Genomic DNA, 27,931 nt, shown 5'->3' on the forward strand with positions numbered 1-27,931 from the left:
GCTGAACAGGCTGGGGTTATTTTCCCTGGAGCATCGGAGGCTGAGGGGTGACCTTATCAACGTTTATAAAATGGTGAAGGGCATGGATAGGGTACATGAGCAAAGTCTTTTCTGCAGGTGAGGGAGTCCAGAACTAGAGGGCATACCTTTTAGGTAAGACGGGAAAGACTTAAGAGACAACTACTTCACACAGAGAGTGGTGTGTGTTTGGAATGAGCTGCCAAATAAAGTGGTGGAGGCCGGTACGATTACAATATTTAAAAGGCATCTGGATGGGCCTATGAATAGGAAGTTTTTAAAGGGATATGAATCAAATGCTGGCAATGGGACTACATTTATATAGGATATTTGGTTGGCATGGATGAGTTGAACAGAAGAATCTGTTTCTGCACTGTATATCTTTATGACTCTACAACTAGGATCGATTCCTTATCCAACAGTTTAAATCTACCACCCCTAGAAAAATGTCAAACCTTAAAGTTTCAGAACCTATCAAGAACCCCAACGCTACAATTGCTGAATGACAAGAACCAAAAAAATGTATATTTATCTGAATTACCTTCTTCATAAATGAAAATTGCATAAAATGTTCATATTCTCTGTATGCCAGTCTGAGAATCATCAAGTCATAAAGATGTACAGCATGGAAATAGACCTTTTGGTCCAACTCATCCATGCTGACCAGATATCCTAAACAAATCTAGTCCCATTTGCCAGTATTTGACCCACATCCTTCTAAACCCTTCCTATTTAGATACCCATTCAGATGCCTTTTAAATGTTGTGATTATACGAGCCCCCATCACTTTCTCTAGCAGTCCATTCCATACAGGTACTACTCTCTGTGTGAAAAAAGTTGCCCTTTAGATCCCTTTCAAATCTGTCCCCTCTCATTATAAATCTAAGCCGTCTGGTTTTGGACTCCCCCACCCTGGGAAAATACCTTATCTATTTAACCTACCCATGACCCTCATGATTTTATAAACCTCTGTAAGGTCAACTTTCACCTTCTAAAGCTTCAGAGAAAATAGAATGGGAAAGGAAACTGCAGGGGATGGGCACAATTGAAATGTGGAGCTTGTCCACAGAACAGCTACGGTGTGTCTTTTCTAAGTATGTACCTGTCAGTCAGGGAGGAAGTGGTCGAGCAAGGGAACTGTGGTTTACAAAAGAAGGTGAAGCTCTTGTCAAGAGAAAGAAGGAGGCTTATGTGAAGATGAGATGTGAAGGCTCAGTTAGGGTGCTTGAGTGTTACAGGTAAGCCAGGAAGGACCTAAAGAGAGACCTCAGAAGAGCCAGGAGAGAACATGAGAAGTCTTTGGCAGGTAGGATCAAGGAAAACCCTAAAGCTTACTATAGGTCTGTCAGGAATAAAAGAATGACTGGAGTAAGATTAGGCCTTGTCAAGGACATTAGTGGAAGTTGTGTGTGAAATCTGAAGAGAAAAGACAGGCGCTAAACAAAGATTTTTCATCAGTATTCACATAGGAAAAAGACAATGTTGCCGAGGAGAATACTGAGATACAGGCCATTTGATTAGATGGGATTGAGGTTCATGAGGAGGAGGTGTTAGCAATTCTGGGAAGTATGAAAATAGTTAAGTCCCTTGAGCCGGATGGAATTTATCCTAGGATTCTCTGGGAAGCCAGGAGATTGCAGAGCCATTGGCTTTGATCTTTCTGTCATCATTGTCTATAGGAATAGTGCTAGAAGACTGGAGGATAGCAAATGTTGTTCCCTTATTCAAGAAGGGAAGTAGATACAATCCTGGTAATTATAGACTAATGAGCCTAACATTGGTTAAGGGTAAAGTATTGGAAAGGATGATCAGAGATAGGATTTATAATCATCTAAAAAGGAATAATTGAATTAGGGATAGTCAACACGGTTTTATCCATACCCCTTCAAAAATTAAAGAATATATTTTGCTCTGTGCTACTTCACAGGATAAAGTGATCCCTCTACAGGCTATATTCCTTAGGTCGTGCCTCACAAACCTTATTGAGTTCTTTGAGAAGGTGACCAAACAGGTGGATGAGGGTAAAGTGGTTGATGTGGCCTACATGGATTTCAGTAAGACGTTTGACTAGGTTACCCATGGTAGGCTATTGCACAAAGTATGGAGGGTGATTTAGAGGCTTGGATCAGAAATTGGCTAGCTGAAAGAAGGCGGTGATTGATGGGAAATGTTCATCCTGGAGTTCAGTTACTTGTGGTATACTGCAAGGATCTGTTTTGTGGCCACTGCTGTTTGTCATTTTTATAAATGACCTGGACGAGGTATAGAAGGATGTGTTAGTAATTTGCAGATGACCCTAAAATCAGTAGAGTTGTGGACAGTGCAGAAATATGTAGCAGGTTACAACGGAACAGAGATAAGCTGCAGAGCTGGGCTGAGAGGTGACAAGTGGACCTTAATGCAGAAAAGTGTGAGGTGATTCACTTTGGAAGGAGTAACAGGAATACAAAGTACTAGGCTAATGGTAAGATTCTTGATAGTGTGGTTGAGCAGAGAGATCTCAGTGTCCATGTGCATGGATCCCTGAATGTTTCCACCCAGGTTGATAAGGTTGTTAAGAAAGCTATGGTGTGTTAGGTTTTATTGGTTAGAGGGATTGAGTTTTGAAGCCATGAGGTCATATTGCACCTGTACAGAACTCTGCTGTGGCTGCACTTGGAGTATTGCATACAGTTCTGGTTGCCACATTATAGGAAAGACATGGATACATTGGAAAGGGTGCAGAGGAAATTTGCCAGGATGTTGCCTGGTATGGACGGTAGGTCTTATGAGGAAACACTGAGGGACTTGAGGCTGTTTTTGTTAGAGAGAAGGTTGAGAGGTGACTTAACAGAGGCATATGAGATGATCAGAGGATTAGATAGGATGGCAGTGAGAGCCTTCTTCCTCGGATGGTGATGGCTAGCATGAGGCGATATAGCTTGAAATTGAGGTATGATAGATATAGGACAGATGTCAGAGGTAGTTTCTTTACACAGAGAGTAGTAAAGGCGTGGAATGCTGTGCCTGCAACAGTAGTAGACTTGCCAACTTTATAGGCATTTAAATGTCATTGGATAAATATATGGATGATAATGGAATAGTGTAGGTTAGATGGGCTTCAGATCGGTTTCACAGGTCACCGCAACATTGAGGGCTGAAGGCCCTGTACTGTGCTGTATTGTTGTATGTTCTTTGTTGTATGTTCTAATATTCCCAGTTTATTCAACCTCTCCCAATGTTTGCCTGTCAACACAAGCAATAGTGAAACTGATTGATTGTCAACAAGGTTCAGTCCTGTGGTCATCCTGTGATGCTTTGTTAAATAATGCTCTACCTTCAGGAAATTAAGTGATGCAGTTCCCAGTAGCTACTGAAGTTGGGGATGGGGGTGGAGAATAGCAGCTATGCACTGTTCCACATCAATGAATTCTAGTGCAGTTTATCTTAATGATTTCTTGTGCTTTTTTGAATGTTTGCTTCTTTGAATCTTTTGATAGAAAGGGAAAGCTGAGAACAAATTATAAGATACTCAAGTATTTCCATATTTCTTACATGAATAGAACATACTGGTTCTGAGATGTATTTGGTACCTACCTGACTCACATGCAAAGGTTTTTGAAGTATCATCACTGAAGATGATGAGTACAGCATGCCTCTTAGTGCCCTTTGGTAGCCTTGTCACATTCTTTATATTACTGAGGTCTGTAACCTGAAAGATCAACATTTTACAGTTCTGAATATCAATTGTTGACAGTTAGCCATATCCTTTATTCCTGGAAAAGAGGGTAATGTAATTCCAGAGGGACCAAGGAACAGCTAAAAGGCTTTGGTGCAATATTTACTCAGGCAAAGATCTGTTCCATTTGTAATCCAATACTTGCCTTAGGAAAGTCGACTCATGGGAAAAGAAAAATATTATCATCAGAAAGAAAAAATAAGCAATGACATATAGTGCAGATTATAAATTACATTCCATTTATTCTAGTTGTTTGGATACGTCTCTGGGACAGATGAGACTAGAACTGAGCTCTCCTTGCTCAGAGATAGGGACAGTATCATTGTGCTGCTAGACTCCTTCCACCATTTAATGCTGCTTCTGGGAATAAGCAGGACTGTATATATATATATATATATAGGATCAAACAGTCTACGTGGCATTTCTGCAGACAGAAAGGTTCCTAAGGGGGTGGTTCATGATGAGGTCATGAAAGGGTGCTAGCAGAAGTTGATTTATTGTCGAAAAGTTCCTCAGATCTATTTCTGACTTAATGGTACCACCCTACTGGAGCTGTGGTCAGTTCCACAATTCCCTGGCCTTTGAGAACTAATGACAGAATTGCATTTCCTAGTCTTATTCAAAACAGCTTGTAATGCTATTCAAAAAGCTAACGTGACAAAATGGCTGACATTACCAGCCATATCTGAAACAACCTTAAAGTACCGAGAAAAATGCTTTTCATTGTGAAAGGGATGGTCTGGGGCAAGGTTCAGCAAAAATGTGTTTGGGAAGCTCTGGCTTAAGAGAATGTGTAATGTAAAAACAATGGTTAATATAAATTATACGATTGAGTGCCACCAGATCCCACTGCTCATCAGGTTATGAGATCCTCATCACAAGCTCAATAGCTGTTATAAATCACACTGTCATGTATTCTATTTATATCGTACTTCATTTCGAGATGATACATTGGAAAATTTTGGAATAATTTATCTTTTCCTGAATAATATATCTTTAGTGAAACAGAAGAGTGGTACAATGGTGTCACTGAAGATGGAATGAAAAGGTCATGTTTAACTATCATATCCTCTGAAACTCATTTCACTGCCCTTTGCTCCTATAGGTCCACAATATGGAAGGGACAGATGTTTGAATATATTCTGTGCTGCAAAACCCAATTTTCAGTCAGAAGTATACCTTACCTAGGCATTACAAGTATCTTTATTTTCATTGAACACACCAGTATTTTTCTTGAATGCAATGTTTGATTTAAATCAAGTGAAAATAACATGTTGGCTTCAGCTTGATCAGCTGCAATCCTTATTAAGCACCAAAACCTATAACTTAATCAGAAAAGTATTTCCGTTACTTCTTGATTATTCTTACTTTTTGATTTTTCGATCACAGTCATGGCTTCCTGCTCAGCCAGCTACACATTAACCTCCATTCTAGTCTGCCCAAACCAAACAATGATAAACTCCAATAACACACAAAGAAGATTTTGCTGAGATACACAACCTTCTGTATATTGCGGTAATAGATGACTTTGTAACCATCTAATAATGAATTGACTACTCATACACTTTTGTGTTTGTTCAAAATCTCATGATCCACGTGAGGCCCATTAATAAATGACTGAAAAATACTTTTGAAACTACCATTAAATTAACATATTACTTTGTTAACCCAATATACACACAATTCTAAATGATATTTGTAAATTTTGGATTTGATTTTTAAAATGACAGGAGAAAACAACGTGCCAACTCATCATATAAAGTCTTGCATTTATATAATACTCATGATCTGAAGAAGCCTCAAAGTGCTTTGCGCCAATGAAACACTTCTGAAGTGTGGTCACTCATGAAATGTAGGAAAGGTGGTAGCCAATGTTTGCATGTCAAGATTCCACAAATGATGCCATAATGATGTGCTTCTTTAGCTATGTTTGAGGGATAAATATTAACTTTGATAGAAAGGAGAAATGTTCCTGCTCATCTTGATGGTGTCATGTCATCTTTTATGTCCAACTGTGGAGCAGACAGAGGCTCACTGCTACATTTCATTCCACACACAGATGCATTAAAGGTGCAGCACTCCTCCATAAAGCATTAGGAGCGTCAGCCTGGATTTTGTGCTCGCATCAATGGAGTGGGACTTCAATCCAATAGTTTTTGGCTCAGAAGTGACAGTGCTATTGTTGGGCGAAGGTTGACAGAATTTCAAACCACAATCTCTACATGATATTCATGTATATACGTGTGCTGCCAATGCTATTAAATTAAGACTAAAGCCGTGAGTGACTCAGTCATTACCACTGCTGTCTTACAGTACCAGGACCTGGGTTCCATTCCAGCCTCAGGCGACTGTCTGTGTGGAGTTTGCACAATCTCCCTGTGTCCACGTAGGTTTCCTCTAGTGCTCTGATTTCCTCCCCCAATGCAATTCACCTGAACTGATGTGCAGGTCAGGTGAATTGGCCATGCTAAATTGCCTGTAGTGTTAGGTGCACTAGTCAGGTGTAAATATAAGGTAGGGGAATGGGTCTGCTGTTTGGAGGGTCGGTGTGGACTTGTTGGGCTGAATGGCTTGCTTCCATACTGTAGGGAGTCTAATCTAAAAAAAAGGCAGCCTGTGGATCAGCAAGAAACAAAACCTGGCAGAGTTTGCTATTGTTTAAATTAAGCCTTTTGTTTGAGGGCAGTGGATATGAAAGTTGTGGATATTCTACTGATAGGTTAACTGCAGCTGTAGTCCTTGAATACAGTTCTTGGACACAGTAAAAGATAAGCAGAAGACAGGACTTCCTCTTACCAATGTTGATCGCTTGAGTGTAGAGATGGCAAAACACAGAAATAGTGTGGCATTGTTTGTACCATCAGGAATCTGTGCAAGACAATTAATGAATGATCTTACCAGAACTGTTTGGTTAAGTTCTCCTTTTTATTTTTTTCCTAATCTCTCCACTGTTGCACTATGATGAAACTTTTCCTACTCTCCTTTCAATATTACTGCTACAGCCACAATGCTGTGCTCCCTATGTAGTCTTCTCTACATCAGGGAGACTGAACGTAAACTTAGGGAACAGTTCAGTGACCATCACAGCTGGGTCCGCAGGGGCCGACCAGACCTCCCAGTCACCACCCATTTCAATTCCTCTAACCACTTCCTTTCTAACATGACCATCCTTGGCCTCTTCCATTACCAAAATGAACCACACTGTAAATTGGAGGAACAACACCTCATCTTTTACCTGGTCAGCCTACAGCCCGGAAGACTCAACATTGAGTTCTCCAATTTCAAATAACCTCCCTCCCCATTCCCCAACTCCCTTGCCAGTCCTTCCCCCTCCCTTCCACTGTTTCCTTCCACCAACCAGATTCATTCCTCCCACTGACCAACCCACTATACTCTCTGCCTGTCTTCACCTATCCCCACTTCACGACCCTATCACCCCATTACCCTGTTTATCTGCAGCTCTCCCACACCTACCCCCAGTCCTGAAGAAGGGTTACACCCGAAACATCGACTTGTCCACCTCTTAATGCTGCCTGGCTTGCTGTGTTCTCCCAGCCTCCTGTCTGTCTGTTTTGGATTCCAGCATCTGCAGTTTTATTTTGTCTCTACAACCACAACACCACACATTTCTGTACACCCTTTTACTTTCATTTTCAAGATCTGCTCCCATCAATATAACTGCTGTTCATTCTTCTCAATCAGCATCACATGCTAAGCTGCCTTACCATAGAAGCTTTTAGCAGGGTGAGTACTAAGCCATTTCTATTTTCCTTCAAGGGGACAACAACAGGAAAAGGACAAGGTTATAAGGAGTTCTTTCCTCATTGCTCACATTAATGGAAAAGACTCAGCATGCAGTACTGGACATGAAGAGAGGGGAAGCTACAAACATATTCTGTCATCCTTCTTTTCACAATTTCCTTCTCATCATTTCTTTACACTAAATTATCACACACACTCAGTGTGACAACCTCATGATGCATAGCACTACCCCTCATCTGTTAGATCCATATTCCCTCAACTCTCCTATGCCCATTAAAAATTGCAGGGTGCAATTTTCCCCTCCCTGCTGGTCGCCTGAGAGGGGGAGACTAAAGGAAACAATTGGATGAGATGATTCTGTACCAACACTAAAGAGTACTTTAAGAAAGTGTCAGGCATGCCACCAATAAAGGCTGTTAAGTCATCAATTAATACCTGCATAAATGCATTAACGGATCATCTCCTTGTTAACCTGCCCTCCTGGCATTTGGGAGAGGTGGGTATCATGAAACCAGGTGGACCAGCCTGGCTGGTTGGATGGGGATCTCCAATTAACCAAATCTGGGAGCAACTGGAGGCATGAATGAAGTGAAAGTGGTAACCTCTGAAAGTCATCTTCAGCAGAGGAGTTAAATAAATAATTTACATCAGTCTTCACGACAGAACCACATTCCAAATATACTAAATAATCAAGGGACAAAAGCGGGGGAGGCAATAAATACAATATCTATCACTAGAGAAATAGAACTGGGGAAGCTAATGGAGCTAAAGACCAATCAAGATCTGATGGATGCATGCTAGGTTATTAAACGAAATAGCTACAGAGAGAATGGATACACTAGTAATAATCTTCTAAGAATACTTAGATTTGGAAAAGTGCCAAAGGATTGGAAAACTTCCAATGTAATTCATTTATTTGAAAAAAAAAGGAAACATAAAATGGCTAAGTATAGCCTGGTAGCTTAATATCTGTTATCAACAAAATATTAAAGTTTATTGTAAAAAATGAAATAACAGAGCATGCACAAACACATGAGATAACACGCAGTTCATGAAGGGTAATTCATGCCTGGAAAATTTACTAGAATTCTTTAAAGAGATAGCAAGCTCTATAGATAACGAGGAAGCAGTGGGTGTTATATATTTGGACTTTCAGGAGGCACTTGATAAGGTGCATCATGTTAGACATCTTAGTAAGATAAGACCATGTGTTAAGATATTATGTTAGCACAAGTAGAGAACTGGCTAACTAATAGAAGTCAAAGAGTTGTGATAAAGATTATATTTTCATGATGGCAACCTGTAACGAGTGGAGTGCCAGAGGGATCACTGCAGGGACCACATGTATTTGCACTGTATATAAATAAGTTATGAGGAATGGCCAAATTGTGAGTGACATAAAAATAGGTAGCAAGATAAATGATGAAGAAAACAAAGTCTGTAGAAGGACATAGATACTTTAAGCGAGTAGTTAATAACTGAGCAGATGGAATATACTATGGCAAAATGTAAGGTTAGGAACTTTGACAGGGAGAAGAAAGTAGCTGATTATTATTTAAATGGAGAAAGACTGCAGAAAACTTCATGCACAGAGGGATTTGGAAGTTTTGTGCATAAATCATAAGAAGACCGCATACAAATTCAGTACAGAATAGAGATAGAAATTGAAATTTTAGCCTCTATTTCAAAGGAAGTGGAAGGGCTTTTGCTGAAACATCGATTTTGCTGCTTCTCTGATGCTGCCTGACCTGCTGTGCTTTTCCAGCACCACTTTAATTTAAACCCTAGGAAAATAGGGAAGTCTTGCTAAAATAATTCAAGACACTAGCTAGACCACACCTGAAATATTATGAACAGTTTTTAGCCCTATCTAAGGAAAGCGATACCAGCATTGGAGGCTGATCCTGGATGTGAAGGGATTACCTTGTGAGAAGAGTTTGAGTCATTTATGCCTATACTTGGTGACATTTAGAAGAATGAGAGGTGACCTTATTGAGAAACATAAGATTGTTAGGAGGCTTGACATGGTAGATGCAAAGAGGTCATTTCCTCTTGCGTTAGCGACTAGAAACAGAGTGTAAAATCTCAAAATAAGGGATCACCATTTTAGGACAGAGATGAGGAGGAATTACTTCTCCCAGAGAGTAGTCAATCCATGAAATTCTTTACCACAGTGACACAGCCTGTACAGGTCTCTAAACAAATTCAGGGATAGGTTTTTAATCAGTCAGGAGAACAAGGGTTCATGACAATAGGTAAGATAGTGGAGCTGAGGATTATCAAATCAATGATAATCTCACTGGATATCAGTGCAGACTCAATGGGCTGAATGGCCTACTTCTGCTGTTACATGTATGCTCTTGACTTCAATTTTCCTGAGCCCACTGTCCCCATAAGTCCAATCCCATAGTATGATGATAACTATTACTTACTTCTCACCTCTGGATTTTCAAAGGAGTAGGCTTTGATTAATGTTCTCTAAGACTTAGAAGCTCACAGGACTTCTGTGTCAAGGCCAAAGTCAGAATGAGAAACTCATCTGTGTTCTGTCCATCATTCCTTCATGAACTGACTGACATGCAATAGGTTGGAAATGGGAAAACTGGATGCTTAGTCTTCCACAGGAGATGAAGATAATTCTTTCAAAGGTATAGCACCACACACTTGAAATTTTTCAAGCACTAGCACAAACAAAAATAGCAACCCACTTTTTGGTCACCAAACACTCAAAGTATTGGACTATAACAACAGAGCTTCTGCAACCCATGGAGGGATCCTGCTGTCAACCATAACTGACTTCTATTAAATCGCACTGAAACACCATGATTATTGATGTTCATATTCCAGTATATGATAAACTTGTAGTCAATACTTTTAAGAAATGGATACAGACAAGCCATTAGAATGGCTGGTGCACATCATGCAACCTTTGGCATTTCAGCTACATACAGTATAATCTCAAGTAATTACCTAATTAAATACAGACATTCCCAATCATCTAGGGCATTTACACATCTCTTAGCTTAATGATGAGACAAAACAGAGGGTTAGAAAATCTCCAGACTGCCTTCCTTCAGGAATCGTTCTGATTAACACAGATTGAAACCCAAAGGGTAGCAAATTGGAAGTGAATGATTTTATCATGATCCATATTTACCAAATGACTAAAACATACCCATTTCATATAAAATATACTGATTACAGGCAGTAAAGGGAACTCATACATGTTGTCCAAGACAATGGTTTTGTGGTGAGCTCAATAATTATTGCAGCTATCTCTTCTAGGCACTAATCACAGGCATCAGCAGTAGCATTTCTCTAGGTCTCCATATTGGAATAAAACTTCTACTGAATCATGAATTTTGTATAGCCTGCTAAGTTGCACTCAAATCTGAAAGATGCATCGGAGCCCCATATTGATTTACAATGTTGCCTCTGTCACTGATGTCCATTTTGCATGTAGAAGGGCATCTTTACATAATACAGTAATGAGTGTTATCCCTTTCAACGTAAGAATCTATGATGTGGATAACGTGGTATTGAAAGATCAAAGAAACCTTTGTTCCTGGTGACTAGTATATATTAATATTAGCTCCTCAGACAAATCTGTATCTGGTCTAATATTAAACTCTTTGGTTAGAAGAGTGGCACGCTTTCATAAGCTTTGTCATTCTTTAAGTGGTCTCAGTTAACATTGAGTCAGAAACCTTCATACCCTCAGGTGATATGTTACACGACAGTGATGCTATCATAAGCATATCTCTTAAAGGTATACTGCAACCTGACTGAGAGACATAAAGCAACACCCACTAGGATTTCAACACTTTCCCAATTATGGGACAATCAGCTAGGAAATATGATTTGATTATTAAAATGCATTGGCTGTTTAATATAAAATGGTAGATTTCGGAACATTAAAAAGCACAACAGTATGAAGTTGTGTTTACTGTGGGAGATTGAGGTGGAGGGAAACGAGTATTACGGTTAAATAGAAAATCATAGAATGAATTAGAATTACTGATGGCACTTCATTAGAAATGTGGAAGGCAAATTCTGTGCTGAGTTCAGTAGTCAAGGTTCTTTTAGTTGATCTCTGTTGAAACTCTATGAGGAACATCATATTTTGCCTACGTGCCCTTGGGTTAGATAAATGAGAAAATGAGCCAGCAAAGAATTACTGAGTTTCACAATGTCAGGGAGCTAGATTAACAGCAGTATAGTCACTTGTTTTTTTTCCGAGCAAACTACTTTTTCAGCCAATTTATACAATACATGGGTTTCTGACTATTCCTTCCCACTCTTATATCATCACTCCATACATGCAGAAAAGGCATATCAAAAGCTTTATTTCTGAAATCTGGGCAAGATAATAGATCATTAGCTGAGCTGGAAATTCAGCCCACTGTTGCAAAAATGAGTCTACTTTATCAAGCAAAAACAGAAGCAAACACCAGGCAAATTGCATGGACTGGAAGCTGCTTGATATCACCAAGTAGGTGTTGGGATCTGTTTATAAGGTCAATCGGAGGGACCTCAGACAGAATTTTGACTGGTCTAACCCACACAGGGCAGGTAGGTTAGAGAGATACAGCAAATCAATTTTTTGGGATTCCTACACTAGTTTACAGGCAGGAAGAGGTGATGCAGATGTTTGGGGAATTGGAGTTTGCTACTAATAAGGTTGGAGGCCTTTCAGAGAAACCATGACTGTGGGGGCTTATCAAGCTGGCCACAGGTCCTGGAGTCATGGCTAACATCACAGAAAGGTAAAAACAATGACTGCAGATGCTGGAAACCAGATTCTGGATCAGTGGTGCTGGAAGAGCACAGCAATTCAGGCAGCATCCAACGAGCAGCGAAATTGACGTTTCAGCAAAAGCCCTTCATTAGGAATAAAGGCAGTGAGCTGGAAGTATGGAGAGATAAGCTAGAGGGGGGTGGGGTGGGAAGAGAGTAGCATAGAGTACAATGGGTGAGTGGGGGAGGAGAGAAAGGTGATAGGTCAGGGAGGAGAGGGTGGAGTGGATAGGTGGAAAAGAAGATAGGCAGGTTGGACCAGTCCGAACAAGTCATGGTGACAGTGCTGAGCTGGAAGTTTGAAACTAGGATGAGATGGGGGAAGGGGAAATGAGGAAGCTGTTGAAGTCCACATTGATGCCCTGGAGTTGAAGTGTTCCAAGGCGGAAGATGAGGCGTTCTTCCTCCAGGCGTCTGGTGGTGAGGGAGAGGTGGTGAAGGAGGCCCAGGACCTCCATGTCCTCGGCAGAGTGGGAGGGGGAGTCGAAATGTTGGGCCACGGGGCAGTGTGGTTGATTGGTGCGGATATCTCGGAGATGTTCCCTAAAACGCTGTGCTAGGAGGCGCCCAGTCTCCCCAATGTAGAGGAGACCGCATCGGGAGCAACGGATACAATAAATGATATTAGTGGATGTGCAGGTAAAGCTATGATGGATGTGGAAGGCTCCTTTAGGGCCTTGGATAGAGGTGAGGGAGGAGATATGGGCACAGGTCTTACAGTTCCTGCGGTGGCAGGGGCAGTGCCAGGATGGAAGGGTGGGTCGTAGGGGGGCATGGACCTGACCAGGTAGTCACGGAGGGAACGGTCTTTGCGGAAGGCGGAACACTACCTGGATTACACCTCTTCCTACCCTATCTCTTGCAAAAATGCCATCCCGTATTCCCAATTCCTCCACCTCCGCCGTATCTGCTCCAAGGAGGACCAGTTCCACCATAGAACACACCAGATGGCCTCCTTCTTTAGAGACCGCAATTTCCCTTCCCACGTGGTTAAAGATGCCCTCCAACGCATTTCGTCCACATCCCGCACCTCCGCCCTCAGACCACATCCCTCCAACCGTAACAAGGGCAGAACGCCCCTGGTGCTCACCTTCCACCCTACCAACCTTCGCATAAACCAAATCATCCACCGACATTTCCGCCACCTCCAAAAAGACCCCACTACCAGGGATGTATTTCCCTCCCCACCCCCTTTCCACCTTCTGCAAAGACCGTTCTCTCCGTGACTACCTGGTCAGGTCCACGCCCCCCTACCACCCACCCTCCCATCCTGGCACTTTCCCCTGCCACCGCAGGAACTGTAAAACCTGTGCCCATATCTCCTCCCTACCTCTATCCAAGGCCCTAAAGGAGCCTTCCACATCCATCAAAGTTTTACCTGCACATCCACTAATATCATTTATTGTATCCGTTGCTCCCGATGCGGTCTCCTCTACATTGGGGAGACTGGGCGCCTTGTAGCAGAGCGCTTTAGGGAACATCTCCGAGATATCCGCACCAATCAACCACACCGCTCCATGGCCCAACATTTCAACTCCCCCTCCCACTCTGCCGAGGACATGGAGGCCCTGGGCCTCCTTCACCGCCGCTCCCTCACCACCAGACGCCTGGAGGAAGAACGCCTCATCTTCTGCTTCGGAACATTTCAACCCTAGGGCCTCAATGTGGACTTCAACAGCTTCCTCATTTCCTCTTCCCCCACCTCATCCTAGATTCAAACTTCCAGCTCAGCACTGTCCCCATGACTTGTTCGGACTGGTCCAACCTGCCTATCTTCTTTTCCACCTATCCACTCCACCCTCTCCTCCCTGACCTATCACCTTCCTCTCCTCCCCCACTCACCCATTGTACTCTATGCTACTCTCTCCCCACCCCACCCCCCTCTAACTTATCTCTCCATGCTTCCAGCTCACTGCCTTTATTCCTGATGAAGGGCTTTTGCCCGAAACGTCGATTTCGCTGCTCGTTGGATGCTGCCTGAACTGCTGTGCTCTTCCAGCACCACTGATCCAGAATAACATCACAGAAACACTTGTAAAACATTGATCAAAATATCTAATTGTGTTAACCATCACACACCAAAAGCTCTGAAATAGCATTAGCTGCATCTCAAATACATTAATGAAAACCATGATCCTTCACGGCAAAATTACACCTGATGAAGAGTATATTTGTCAAAAAGCCTATTTAAATTCCATTCAAAAATGATTTTATTTTGTAATCATTTGGTGTATTAAGTCTTGAATGCAACTTGGGTGACAGTGCTGAACAGGCAGTCTTGCATCAGCCTTCTGTTTTACTACTATTGGAAATGATCATAAGACCATAAGACATAGGAATGGAAGTAAGGCCATTCATCCCATCGAGTCCACTCCGCCATTCAATCATGGCTGATGGGCATTTCAACTCCACTTACCCGCATTCTCCCCATAGCCCTTAATTCCTTGTGACATCAAGAATCTATCAATCTCTGCCTTGAAGACATTTAGCGTTCCGGCCTCCACTGCACTCTGCGGCAATGAATTCCACAGGCCCACCACTCTCTGGCTGAAGAAATATCTCCGCATTTCTGTTCTGAATTGACCCCCTCTAATTCTAAGGCTGTGTCCACGTGTCCTAGTCTCCTCTCCGAACGGAAACAATTTCCCAACGTCCACCCTTTCCAAGCCATGTATAATCTTGTAAGTTTCTATTAAATCTTCCCTAAATCTTCTAAATTCCAATGAATACAATCCCAGGATCCTCAGCCGTTCCTCGTATGTTAGACTACCATTCCAGGGATCATCCGTGTGAATCTCCACTGGACACGCTCCAGTGCCAGTATGTCCTTACTGAGGTGTGGGGACCAAAACTGGACACAGTACTCCAAATGGGGCCTAACCAGAGCTTTATAAAGTCTCAATAGGAAAACAGTGCTTTTATATTCCAACCCTCTTGAGATAAATGACAATATTGCATTCGCTTTCTTAATCACGGACTCAACCTGCATGTTTACCTTTAGAGAATCCTCGACTAGCACTCCCAGATCCCTTTGTACTTTGGATTTACGAATTTTCTCACCGTTTAGAAAGTAGTCTATGCTTTTATTATTTTTTCCAAAGTGCAAGACCTCGCCTTTGCTCACGTTGAATTCCATCAGCCTTTTCCTGGACCACTCTCCCAAACTGTCTAGATCCTTCTGTAGCCTACCCACTTCCTCAGTACTACCTGCCTGTCCACCTAACTTCGTATCATCAGCAAACTTCGCTAGAATGCCCCAGTCCCTTCATCCAGATCATTAATGTATAATGTGAACAGTTGCGGCCCCAACACTGAACCCTGCGGGACACCGCTTGTCACCGGCTGCCATTCCAAAAAAGAACCTTTTATCCCAACTCTCTGCCTTCTGTTAGATAGCCAATCCTCAATCCATCCCAGCAGCTCACCTCGAACACCATGGGCCCTCACCTTGCTCAGCAGCCTCCCGTGTGGCACCTTATCAAAGGCCTTTTGGAAGTCTAGATAGACTACATCCACTGGGTTTCCCTGGTCTAACCAGCTTGTCACCTCTTCAAAGAATTCCAACAGGTTTGTCAGACACGACCTCCCCTTACTAAATCCATGTTGACTTGTATGGTGTGTATTGAAGTCGAATGCCATGAAATTCAATGCTGCCCAACTGTCACTATTGACAAAGGTCAATATTAATCCAACAGATTTCCGAATAGTTAACACCAATTGTTCTTCCAGCGCTTTTCAATATATCAAACTATCATTCTCAGAAGTGAGCAATTGCTGTCCAGTGAGAAAAATCTTCAAAAAAAATTAGACAGTAACAATATTTCCTTCTTTATCAAATTTTCATGCTCCATCACTTGAACATAAGCTATAATTATTCACTTGGGATCAATATTGCCTCTGTTATCTTGAGACGATGCATCCACTTGGAAGACATTTGTTACAGATTACAGTAATTGTGCGTTAAAGTGTCATTTTTTCTGAATTAACATTATTAATTTTGACAAATAATTGTGAAATATAGGTGAATTCAAATAATGTATAATTAAAATAATTTAACAGCCACATTTATTCACTTAGCTTATATTCATTATTAAATGTTTTATACTTCTTTTTCTGCTTATCAATACTAATGAAAGAAATACAAGATGCTTACTATGTAATTTAAAGAAGCTATACATGTAGAATTTGAACCGTATTACAAAGTTTTCTCCAACACCCATATTATATTGTAAGGTCTTTTGCATGCTAGGATACAATTTCCAAGGAGTTGTCCTGTGATGCTCTGTCCAGGCACTTCATATCTTTATTTAGTCAATAAATATCAGGGAACTGTGCAAGTGACACCTCAGTCTAAGTCAATCAATTCCTCAGCTATTGTTGATTCCTCAGATTAAATCATCCAGTAAGTGCTACAACAAATAATAGGTATTCTAACAGATTAATTCTTCTTTCTTTCGCCTTTCCTGCATTGTTCAGAAAGCTATCTACAGGAGTCTGTCAATAGTGATTCACAGCAAGCACAGCAGTGTAACTGGTTGTTAATCTGACTGCTATCTGTGGGATTTTGCCCTATTCAATATGATTGCTATGTTTGTCTCCATCACAGAGAAGTGGTCTCATTGTACATGAGGTGCTTTAAGATGTTTCAATCTCCAGAAATGCAAGTTCTCTCTTCCTCTAAGCATATTCCAAAATCCAAAGTCTCTGAGAATCAATAACATTATAACGTATGTATAGAATTGTCATCAGATAGATACTTTTGTATTCTACAATATTAGTTGAACTGCAATCTTCATTTCTTATAATCTGTGCAATTGTTCTTTTTAGGAGAAAGTGAGGACTGCAGATGCTGGAGATGAGAGCTGAAAAATGTGTTGCTGGAAAAGCGCAGCAAGTCAGGCAACATCCAAGAAGCAGAAGAACCGAAGTTTCGGCCATAAGCCCTTCTTCAGAAAAAGCCCTGAAGAAGGGTTTTTGCCTGAAAAGTTGGGTTTTTTTTTGCCTATTCATAGAAGCATAGAAGGTAGGAGAAGGAGGAGGCCATTCGGCCTTTCGAGCTCGCTCGGCCATTCATCATGATCATGGCTAATCGTCTAACTCAATAGCCTAATCCTGCTTTCTCACTATAACCTTTGGTCCCATTTAACCCTAAGTGCTATATCTAGCCACTTCTTGAATACATTCAATAATAAATTATGTCTGCTACCCAACATACACTATTAATATTAATTCAAGATTACTCATGGTTACTGCAGATTATACACAAAGACACAAATATTTTTGTATTCACTGTTCACAATTTGACTCCCTTGTTAAAAAAAAATGAAATTCATGTTTTTGGTAACTGAACAAACAAATTTCCTTGCCATAAGTTTCTCACAGAAACAGTAAAAAGTGAGAAATCTAAGATACTCAGAAATATTTAGACTATTTGACATGCATTTGAGATTTTACATGAGAATGAGATAGCAAATGTACAATTCATGTTTTACATTCTAATAGATAAAACACTTGGAAAGCATTTTCCCTCAAGTGTTGGAAGTTAAAGCTGCTAAAGCACTCAATTTGCAATTTTAAAAAAAAGTTGCCATTAAAGGCAAATATTAATTCTAATTCTGAAGTAAAGTTGGCTGCATCTTGGAGTTCTGAAAATGAAAAATCTAAGTTAAGAAGTGTCTGATTTAAAAAGAATGGCAGCCATGCCATTTTATAATTTAAAAAAATAGTTCTGACCATTTTGGGCACACACTGAGTAGTTTTATGTTCCAAGATGCATCAGGAGGACAAAACTTTAGCAGCAGGTGCAATATTGTGGAGATATTTAGACAGAAAGATTACACTGGAGAAGCTCAACAAGTCTGACAGCATCAGTGATAGAAAACAGAATCAATGTTCTGAAGAAAGGTCACTGGGTTGAAAAATGTGGTGCTGGAAAAACACAGCAGGCCAGGCAGCATCCAAGGAGCAGGAGGATCGACGTTTCGGGCATAAGTCCTTCTTCAAGAATGAGGCTGGTGTGCCAAGCGGGCTGAGATAAAAGGTAGGGGGAGGGAATTTGGGGGAGGGGTGCTGGGAATATGATAGGTGGAAAGAGGTGAGGTTGAGGGTGATAGGCTGGAGAGGGGGTCGGCAGGGAGAGGTCGGGAAAAAGATTGCAGTTCAAGAGGGCGGTACTGAATCCATGGGTTGGGACTGAGATAAGGTGGAGGGAGGGGAAATGAGGAAGCTGGAGAAATCTACATTCATCCCACGTGGTTGGAGGGTTCCTCGGTGGAAGATGAGGCGCTCTTCCTCCAGGCGTCGTGTGGCCAGGGTCTGGCGATGGAGGAGGCCAAGGACCTGCATATCCTTAGTGAAGTGGGAGGGGGAAGTCCCCACCCTCGGATTCAGCACCGCCCTCTTGACCTGCAATCTTCTTCCCGACCTCTCCGCCCCCGACCTCTCTCCGGCCTATCACCCTCACCCTCACCCTCACCTTTACCCTCACCTATCGTATTCCCAGCGCCCCTCCTCCAAATTCCCTTCCCCCTACCTTTTATCTCAGCCCGCTTGGCACACCAGCCTCATTCCTGAAGAAGGGCTTATGCCCGAAACGTCGATTCTCCTGCTCCTCGGATGTTGCCTGGCCTGCTGTGTTTTTCCAGCACCACATTTTTCAACACTGGTACTCCAGCATCTGCAGTCCTCATTTTCTCCTAAGGGTCACTGGGCCCAAAATGTTGGTTCTACTTTCTTTCCAAAAATGAGTATCTCCAGCAATTTCAGGTTTTCATGTTTTTTTTTTGCTTAAGATTAAACTAAGCTGTTTCCTGCCCAAACTGATCAATGACAGTATTAGGTCATGTAATTGGATTCTAAACAATCCAACGAGAGTTCACCAAACACTTATAAAAATGAAAAACAAGCAAAATATTCCTATAGGGTGGCACAGTGATTAGCACTGCTGCCTCACAGTGCCAGAGACCTGGGTTCAACTCCCGCCTCAAGCAACTGTCTGTGTGAAGTTTGCACATTCTCCCCGTGTCTGCGGGGGTTTCCTTCAGGTGCTCTGGTTTCCTCCCACTGTCCAAACATGCGCAGGTCAGGTGGATTGGCCATGCTAAATTGTCCATAGTCTTAGGTGAAGGGGTAAATGTAAGGGAATGGGTCTGGGTGGGTTGCTCTTCGGAGGGTCGGTGTGGACTTGTTGGGCCGAAGGACCTGTTTCCACACTGTAACTAATCTAATCTAATCAGGACTATTTTAATCCAAAACCTGAACTTGAGGGCAGGTCGTCATTCCTGCAATTTTCAGAGTCTCCTCTTTATTTGCCATGGAGATGGATTTTCTGCCCAACTAATGGCGGCAAAAGGATTTTGGCATCAGAAAGCTAATCAGAGGGATGTGGGAGCATCAGCAGGTTGTTGTGACAGATAAGGGAGTTTCGTAATCTGTCCCTAGCATTTTAAAACTTAAATTGGAAAAAACAAACAGTCAGTATAGCCAGCTCATCACTATTAAGATGGGAGAATGGGATGCACTCTACGGAGTGCCATTTGACAGCTTTCTCACCCAAGTAGGCCTTGAAAGCCTCACAGCCTGATGTCTAGACCTTTATCTGCCACCAGCTGCCTACCTCCAGGGATCTACATGAATAGGATGGATTTAGACAAATACAGGCCAAATGCAGGCAAATAGGACTAGTCCAGTTTGGGAAACCTGGACAAGTTAGACCTAAATGTTTGTTTCCATACTGCATGACTCTATGACCTTTAATGAAGATAATCAACTATCTGCCGTGTGGGATTGAGCAGCACCCCTGGTCCTAATTATGCAAATTAAGTGATAAGTAATTATAGTATGGAGTCAGGAAAATGCCACATCAAAGTTTTTCCAGAGCCATCCACCTCCAATCCCATCCCCTGGGACCTGTCACCTTCTCAAAGGAACAGATGGGCAGCTATCCTTAATCAAGAATTCATGTCTTCAATTCTCTTGACCTAGCTCCTGAAGCTACAGAAAGAATGCCAATGAATGACCCACAAAACATTCTCTCCTCACTCCGTCTGGAGAAGGTGTTCAGCTGGTTGCAAAAAGACTGAAGACTTGATCAAAGTTTACAAAATTATGAGAGAAATGATTTGGATGCGAGCATAAGAGGTACAGTTAGTAAGTTTGCAGATGACACCAAAATTGGAGATGTAGTGGACAGCAAAGAGGGTTACCTCAGATTACAACAGGATCTGGACCAGATGGGCAATTGGCTGAGAAGTGGCAGATGGAGTGTCATTCAGATAAATGTGAGGTGCTGCATTTTGGGAAAGCAAATCTTAGCAGGACTTATACAATTAATGGTAACGTCCTAGGGAGTGTTGCTGAACAAAGAGACCTTGGAGTGCAGGTTCATAGCTCCTTGAAAGTGGAGTTGCAGGTAGATAGGATAGTGAAGAAGGTGTTTGGTATGCTTTCCTTTATTGGTCAGAGTATTGAGTACAGGAGTTGGGAAGTCATGTTGCGGCTGTACAGGACATTGGTTAGGCCACTGTTGGAATATTGCGTGCAATTCTGGTCTCCTTCCTATCAGAAAGATGTTGTGAAACTTGAAAGAGTTCAAAAAAGATTTACAAGGATGTTGCCAGGGTTGGAGGATCTGAGCTACAAGGAGAGGCTGAACAGGCTGGGGCTGTTTTCCCTGGAGCGTCGGAAGCTGAAGGGTGACATTATAGAGATTTACAAAATTATGAGGGGCATGGATAGGATAAATAGACAAAGTTTTTTCCCTGTGGTCGGGGAGTCCAAGACTAGAGGGCATAGGTTTAGGGTGAGAGGGGAAAGATATAAAAGAGACCAATGGGGCAACGTTTTCACGCAGAGGGTGGTATGTGTATGGAATGAGCTGCCAGAGGATGTGGTGGAGGCTGGTACAATTGCAACATTTAAGAGGCATTTGGATGGGTATGTGAATAGAAAGGGTTTGGAGGGATATGGGCTGGGTGCTGGCAGGTGGGACTAGATTGGGTTGGGATATCTGGTTGGCATGGATGGGTTGGACCGAAGGGTCTGTTTCCATGCTGTACATCTCTATGACTCTATGAGGGATATGGATAGAATGCTTTGGAGATACCGGTGTTAGACTGGGCTGTACAAAGTTAAAAATCACACAACACCAGGTTATAGTCCAACAGGCTTAATTGGAAGCACACTAGCTTTTGGAGCGACGCTCCTTCGTCAGGTGATGAAGGAGCGTTGCTCCGAAAGCTAGTGTGCTTCCAATTAAACCTGTTGGACTATAACCTGGTGTTGTGTGATTTTTAACAATGGATAGTCAAAGCTTTTTTTCCCAGGATAGAAATGTAAATTACTAGTGGACAAGGGGTATACATTTAAAGAAGATGTGAAAGATAAGTTTTTTACAGAGAGGACAGTAATGCCTGAAATGCACTGCCAGAAGATGTGGATAAAATAACAATGTTTGAGAAGCATCTTGACAGGAACAATCGATAGGAATTAGAAAGACAGTGAAAAGGCAAAGGCCTTTAGTTTAGAAAAGCATCATGTGTCAGTGCAGTCTTGGTGTGCTGAATGGTATGTCCCTGTACTGTTCTTTGGCATCAAATTGTTAAGGTTGCAATACCTTTTTTAAAATCACGATCACATGGATCTCATTCATTCAACCTTTTAATAAGAGCTTTTAGGTCTGTTTAACAATTCAGTAAATTTGTGGCTAATCATTCACTTTGATCTTTGTCTTGAATATCCTCCTTATTTTGGAACCTATAATCTGAGCAAAGTATTCTAAATTAAGTACTTGTTTTAAATAGAGTCTCATGGATTGGGACAGAAAGAGAATTTACAAACTTCTATTGTCAGAAACCAAATCTGATTAAAGCTCACTTCTTGTGGGAATTTATCCATGTCTCATCCTGACCAAACAAAAGGTTTTTACTTATACAATTAGTTAGTGTTTTGTCAATCATTTTTCATCAGATTTATTATCTTAATGCAGCCAATCATTATTCAGACCAACATGCATCTGATTTCTGGATTGTTTGTACTAGCAGTTCACAGGTATTTATTTATTTATGTTTTGCCTGAGAGTGTCACAGGGAGCCAAGCAGGCAATTTTCTGCTGCAGTATCTTTTATTCTGCCCTAATTATTTTACCCATTCCTCTTGAGATGTGCTGAATTGAGAGTGTAATTTGTCTGGCACATGCAAATGACAACACTTTCCTCTGGCTTCTAATGACTTTTGTTCTGCTCCAGATCCCAGGCAATACTATTTTTACAGCATTACTAAACTGAACTCATTAACGCTCTGTGATCACATTGCTAGTGGCCATGGAAATGATTGGAAACAACCTAAAAAATAATTTGGTTATTATGTACACCATTGCAGAATTTAAAATTATATAATTACCAAGACACAATAGCAGAAGGCCATTCAGCTTATCAAGACTGTTCTGCCAACAAGGAGCTAATGGCTAATCTGATGATTCTCAACTCCACTTTCCTGCCTACTCCCCCAGAAATTCTTTTTATCGATTAAAAATCCATTTCAGCCTGAATATATTTAACAATGCAGCTCTACAGCCAAAGATGATAAAGACTTCAACAAATTCACTACCCTCTAAGGAGAAATTTCACAAATCAATCAGGCAACCCCTTGTTCTCAGATTATGTCCTCTCGTACTACACTGTCCCACAGGGGAAGTAACCTTTGCACACCTATCTTGTCAAGTCCCCTAAGAATTAAGTGTGTTTGAGTAAGGTCACCTCTCTTTCTTCTAAACTCCAATGAGTACAGGCCAAACCTATTCAAACTCTCCTCAAAAGGCAGACCTTCTATATGCAGGATCAGGCTAGTGATCTTTCTTTGGGTGGCCTCTAATGTCAGAATGCCTTTCTTTAGATTAAGTACTTGTTTTAAATAGAGTCTCATGGATTGGGACAGAAAGAGAATTTACAAACTTCCATTGTCAGAAACCAAATCTGATTAAAGCTCACTTCTTGTGGGAATTTATCCATGTCTCATCCTGACCAAACAAAAGGTTTTTACTTATACAATTAGTTAGTGTTTTGTCAATCATTTTTCATCAGATTTATTATCTTAATGCAGCCAATCATAGCATTCCAGATGACTACTGCCTTGAATAGTGTTAGCAAGACTTCCCTATTTTCATACTCTATTGTCTTTGAAATAAAGCACAACATTCTATTTGTATTCCCAATCACCTGAACGTCTATGCTGGCTTTTTTATGATTTATACACAAGGACTCTCAAATCTTTAGCTTTCTGCAGCCTTTCTCCAGCTAAATAATTTACAGCTTTTGTACTTTTCTTGCCAAAGAGGGGAATCTCAGTTTCTCACAGTGTGTTCCATCCGCAAAGTTATTGACCATTCATTTAAACTGTCTATATTCCTCTGTAGATTCTTAATGTTATTCTCAACACCTGTCTTCCCACTTCTTTTTGAGTTATCCATGAACTTGGCTATTGTACATTCACTTACCTAATCCAAGTCATTGATGCTCATTGTAAATAATTTCTCAGGGGTAAGGGAAAAAAAGAAAACAAGCTATTGAACAAAATGCTCAAAAACAAACAAGAAAGCCAATTGCTTAATCATATTTGAAAATCTATCATAACGAAAGATACTGTTTATAAAGTGTCATCATAAGGTGCAATTTTGGTAACCCCTTCTACAGCATAGGAACAACTCCAGATCCTGCTGTTCTGAGAATTTTAGCACAGAACATGTAAGAGAAAATTAGGAAAATCTGAGGCTAAAAAGACTTTCTAAACTGTCTACTTACTTCAACTGATTGTTATTAATGAGCTGAAACTTATGAATCCATTCCCAAATCTTAAGGGGTACTAGTTGTTTAAATGAATAGCTTATGTTATTATTGCCACTGAAAATCATTGTGATGAACACTAGTGTTAGATGACCACAACTCTTCTGTCAAAGTTGTAGCTCAGCTAGTAGCACTTTCATCTTAGAATCATGATATTCCAGATTTATGTCCCACTCCAGAACATGGGCACCAAAATCAAGACACGACAGTAGATTGCATGTGACCAGTGCCCATGTAACATTTACTGCAGTGTTTAACCCAGTGTCCAACAAAAAAGTCCTTCAGAGCAAGAAGCGAGTTGAATTCAGGACTTAACAGCTGTGACTTTGATGGTGAATTTTCTTGGCATCTATCTTGTTTGGCAAATTTGATAAATAAGGAAGCTATATATTAGTGAAGTAGGTTGGCCATCAAGGCATTTAGCTAACAATAATCCTCCTTAACTGGAACTTGCCATTGCCTAGTGAGAAACTTGTTGCGCTGCTTGACAAAAACATGAAAGATGGGGGTTACAGCTTCCTGAAGTCAAGATGGACAACGTCGGACTTTTTTTCGGCTTCTACCACACCTCACCAGATCCCATGTCACTCAGATTCCGGTCTATGATGCGATTTTGGAACATAGCAGGTGAGTTATCCCGGTGACTTGGCCAATATTTATCCTGCAGTCAACATCACAAAAGCAGACTGCCATTATCACATGCTTCCTTGAGGGATAATGCACAAAATTGGTGACTGCCATTTTGAGTATAATAAAAGTAATACAGTTTAAAAATACTTAATTTGTTCCACAGTATGTTGAGATGAAATGATCATGATAAACACTTTATAAACGCAAATCTTTGTTTCTCACCTCCTATCTGTGCTGAATAAAAAGTAGATCATTTTTCACCAGACCTGGGTGTGTCAATTGAAGTGGGTAGGATCCCTATGAGAAGGACTAAATATCCAGGGATAGCTAAGGTAAGGTTTTATAAGTTGCCCCACTTTGGCACCTTCATCAATGACAGAAATCACACATAATAATAATTGACTTTTTTTAAAGACAAAGTTCATTACAGTTCAATTAATGGCTCCTTGGCTCATGGAAAGCTGTTTAAGGAATGATTGAATACCCTGATGTTGCTGCCAAGCCAAGACAGCCTGCCAAGCTGCTGGAATACTTGGAAGAACAGGAAGACTGCCATGCCATGACAAGGCCATCTTTGTCCTCCTTCATGCACACAGGCCTAGCTGCTGACCTGGAGCCAATTTCCAACATTCTATTCTTTTTAATAACAACCCTACAATTAATGCATTAAATACAGTACAAATAACATGCTTCTCCATGCTATCACATTTCCTATTATACAGTGCATTTTGACAAAATCTCCATGTTTAAACTGTGTCAGTTGCATGTAACACTTTGAGGTGCAAAGTTCATTCTACAGTGATTCTTGAGGAGAATGAGTCTTTTTTGTTTCTGTATCATGGATAAAAACTGGCACAATCAACACAACCTGGAAATTTTTGTCAAGAACAATTTTCCTAACTTTTCATGTGTTCTCTAACTTTGAACAACAGCAAGCTTCATGGAGGTCCAAGGAGCAAGTAGTGAGCTGGACCAGCCAGGTAATTATTCTAATTTTCATGTAGTCAATTATCATTATCTAGTTTCTATCTGGTGCATTGGAGAATGTGAAACTACATAACAATGAGGAAAGATGACAAAATGAGGATGAAGTTAAAAATCACACAATACCATGTTTTGAGTGATTCCCTTATATGACACTTTGATCTTTTACGATAAATTCTGAGTCGTATCATTCTGCCCCACTAGCTACCTGACAAAAAGCAGCACTCCAAAAGTTTGTATTTCCAAATAAACCTGTTGGACTATAACCTGGTGTTGAGTGATTTTTATCATTGTCCACCACATTCCAACGCGTCATAATGAGGATGCTCATGCATGTAAATAGCCTTGCGAGAATACTGTCTTGCTGTTCAACAAGTGGTTAGAAATGGGACATTTCGTTTTCAGCAGTGGTAAACCCCTCACTGCTGACCTCATGCAATTTCCCCAACTTTCCCGCAAATGTGCACATTTTTCAGTGGCTCGGAATGATCATTCTAAGTTTGGTGCAAAACTTACTTTTAAGTTTTTTTTACAATTATCCCTGATTAACTATATCTTGTCTGAATGAACACCAAAGTCAGTGCTACTGTAGTTGGTCATTTTCCTGTGGGGGAACATCACGTAGAAGCAAGAAATTGGACAATTCCAAACATGCTTCGCAGCCAACATAAATAAACATAAATAAAATCAGTATAGGCTGAAGTCCACGGTGACAACTGCACCCAGTTGTCATCTGTTGCAAGTGAATGTTGACCATTTCTTGTCAGACTTTGAGGCACATGCAGCTCAGCTCTCTCATGGACAAGGGAAAACTCTTTCTCTCCAATGTCCTCCTGCTCCTCCATGGAAAACTCCTCCTGTTCACCAGTTTCTCAGCATTCAGCACATTGTCTTGTTGCATGCTCTAACTGAGTAGAGCACAGCATGCTGGATGATGTGGCACTCTCTGCTCACACTGTACTGGAGGCTCCAAGCAGCAGAATTGGACCGAGAGTTGTCCCAGCAGCAGAATTGCATCTTCAGCAGCCCTATCATCTGCTCTAGTTCAGCCATGGTCAAAAAACTGTGCTTCTCATCAGTTACGGGATTGCACAATGGTATTATGAACCATAGTTACTCCCAGTAGATAGATGCAGGAGTAGTGACATTTGCCAGGGTAGAGAACTTAGCCCTCCAGGGAATAGTAATGGTGATAACAGATCATATACAAGTGAATTGAATCAAATTCCTTTATATTAATGAATTCTGCAGTCTTGGGATACAGCTCTCTCAGTGCCACATTGATGCCACTCTGCAACTAAGTATCTTCTCAATTCTTCAGACAGTTCAGATTGTAGTACTGACCTCCACCATTCTCTTGCCTTTCCCCTGTTCATGATTTGATATGAAATAATCATCTAATCCCCTTTTAAATGCTCAATTGACTCTGCCTCGACTTTACTTCCAGTCAGTTCTTTCCAGTCCCAAATCACTCATTCACATTACAAAAATACTTCTCTCATCCTACTTGCTGCATTACCCAAATGCTTTAAATGTGTGTCCTCTCGTGTTATGAAAGGGCGTATTTTCTCCTATCTCCCTCTATCCAGACAGCTCCAGGTCTTCAAATGTTTTTTATCAGATCTCATCTTAGCCACCAAGGTGAACAGACTCACACTCCCCAATCTATCTTTCTCGCTGATGTTTCTCATCCCTGAGCCATTCTTGTAAACTTATTTAGCACCCTTTTCTGTGCACTCACGACCTTTCTATAACATGATACGTAGAACTGCATAGATATCCCAGCTAAGATCTGACAGGTGTCTTGTATAAATTCAGCCAAACTCCTTGCACTTTTACTCTATATAATATTGTCCTCTCCCACAAAGCACAGGATACTGAATGTTTTATAAACTGGTCTTTATAAACTATCTTGCCTCCTCCAGTGACCTATGCACAAGGGGATGGATAAGTCCCGAAGAGGAGGTTTTATAGTGCAGTAGGTGGCATCCTTATCTTTAAGTCAGAAATCTTGGTTTAATTTCCTGCTCCAGAACGAAGGCCAAAGAAATGATGTTTGTAATATGACCAAACCGATTGATTATCAATTTCTAATACATGCCGATGGGAGTCGTAAGAGTGTGGGAGACTTCTGATTAATTATGTTATGGAAAAATATTGGAACTTTGATCCTCACAATTTGGAG

General features: G+C 41.1%; 1 protein-coding gene across 1 annotated transcript in view; it reads right to left on the minus strand.

Moving 5' to 3' along the window:
• Positions 1-27,931, minus strand: part of LOC132822714 (docking protein 5-like) — a 441,405-nt gene that overhangs the window by 163,554 nt on the left and 249,920 nt on the right. The window contains exon 3 of the mRNA XM_060835986.1: positions 3,595-3,709. Coding sequence (XP_060691969.1) covers positions 3,595-3,709 — 115 coding nt within the window. The remainder of the gene's footprint in view (positions 1-3,594; positions 3,710-27,931) is intronic.

The sequence above is a fragment of the Hemiscyllium ocellatum genome, chromosome 15 (genome assembly GCF_020745735.1).
Source record: "Hemiscyllium ocellatum isolate sHemOce1 chromosome 15, sHemOce1.pat.X.cur, whole genome shotgun sequence".
NCBI classification, from domain to species: Eukaryota; Metazoa; Chordata; class Chondrichthyes; order Orectolobiformes; family Hemiscylliidae; genus Hemiscyllium; species Hemiscyllium ocellatum.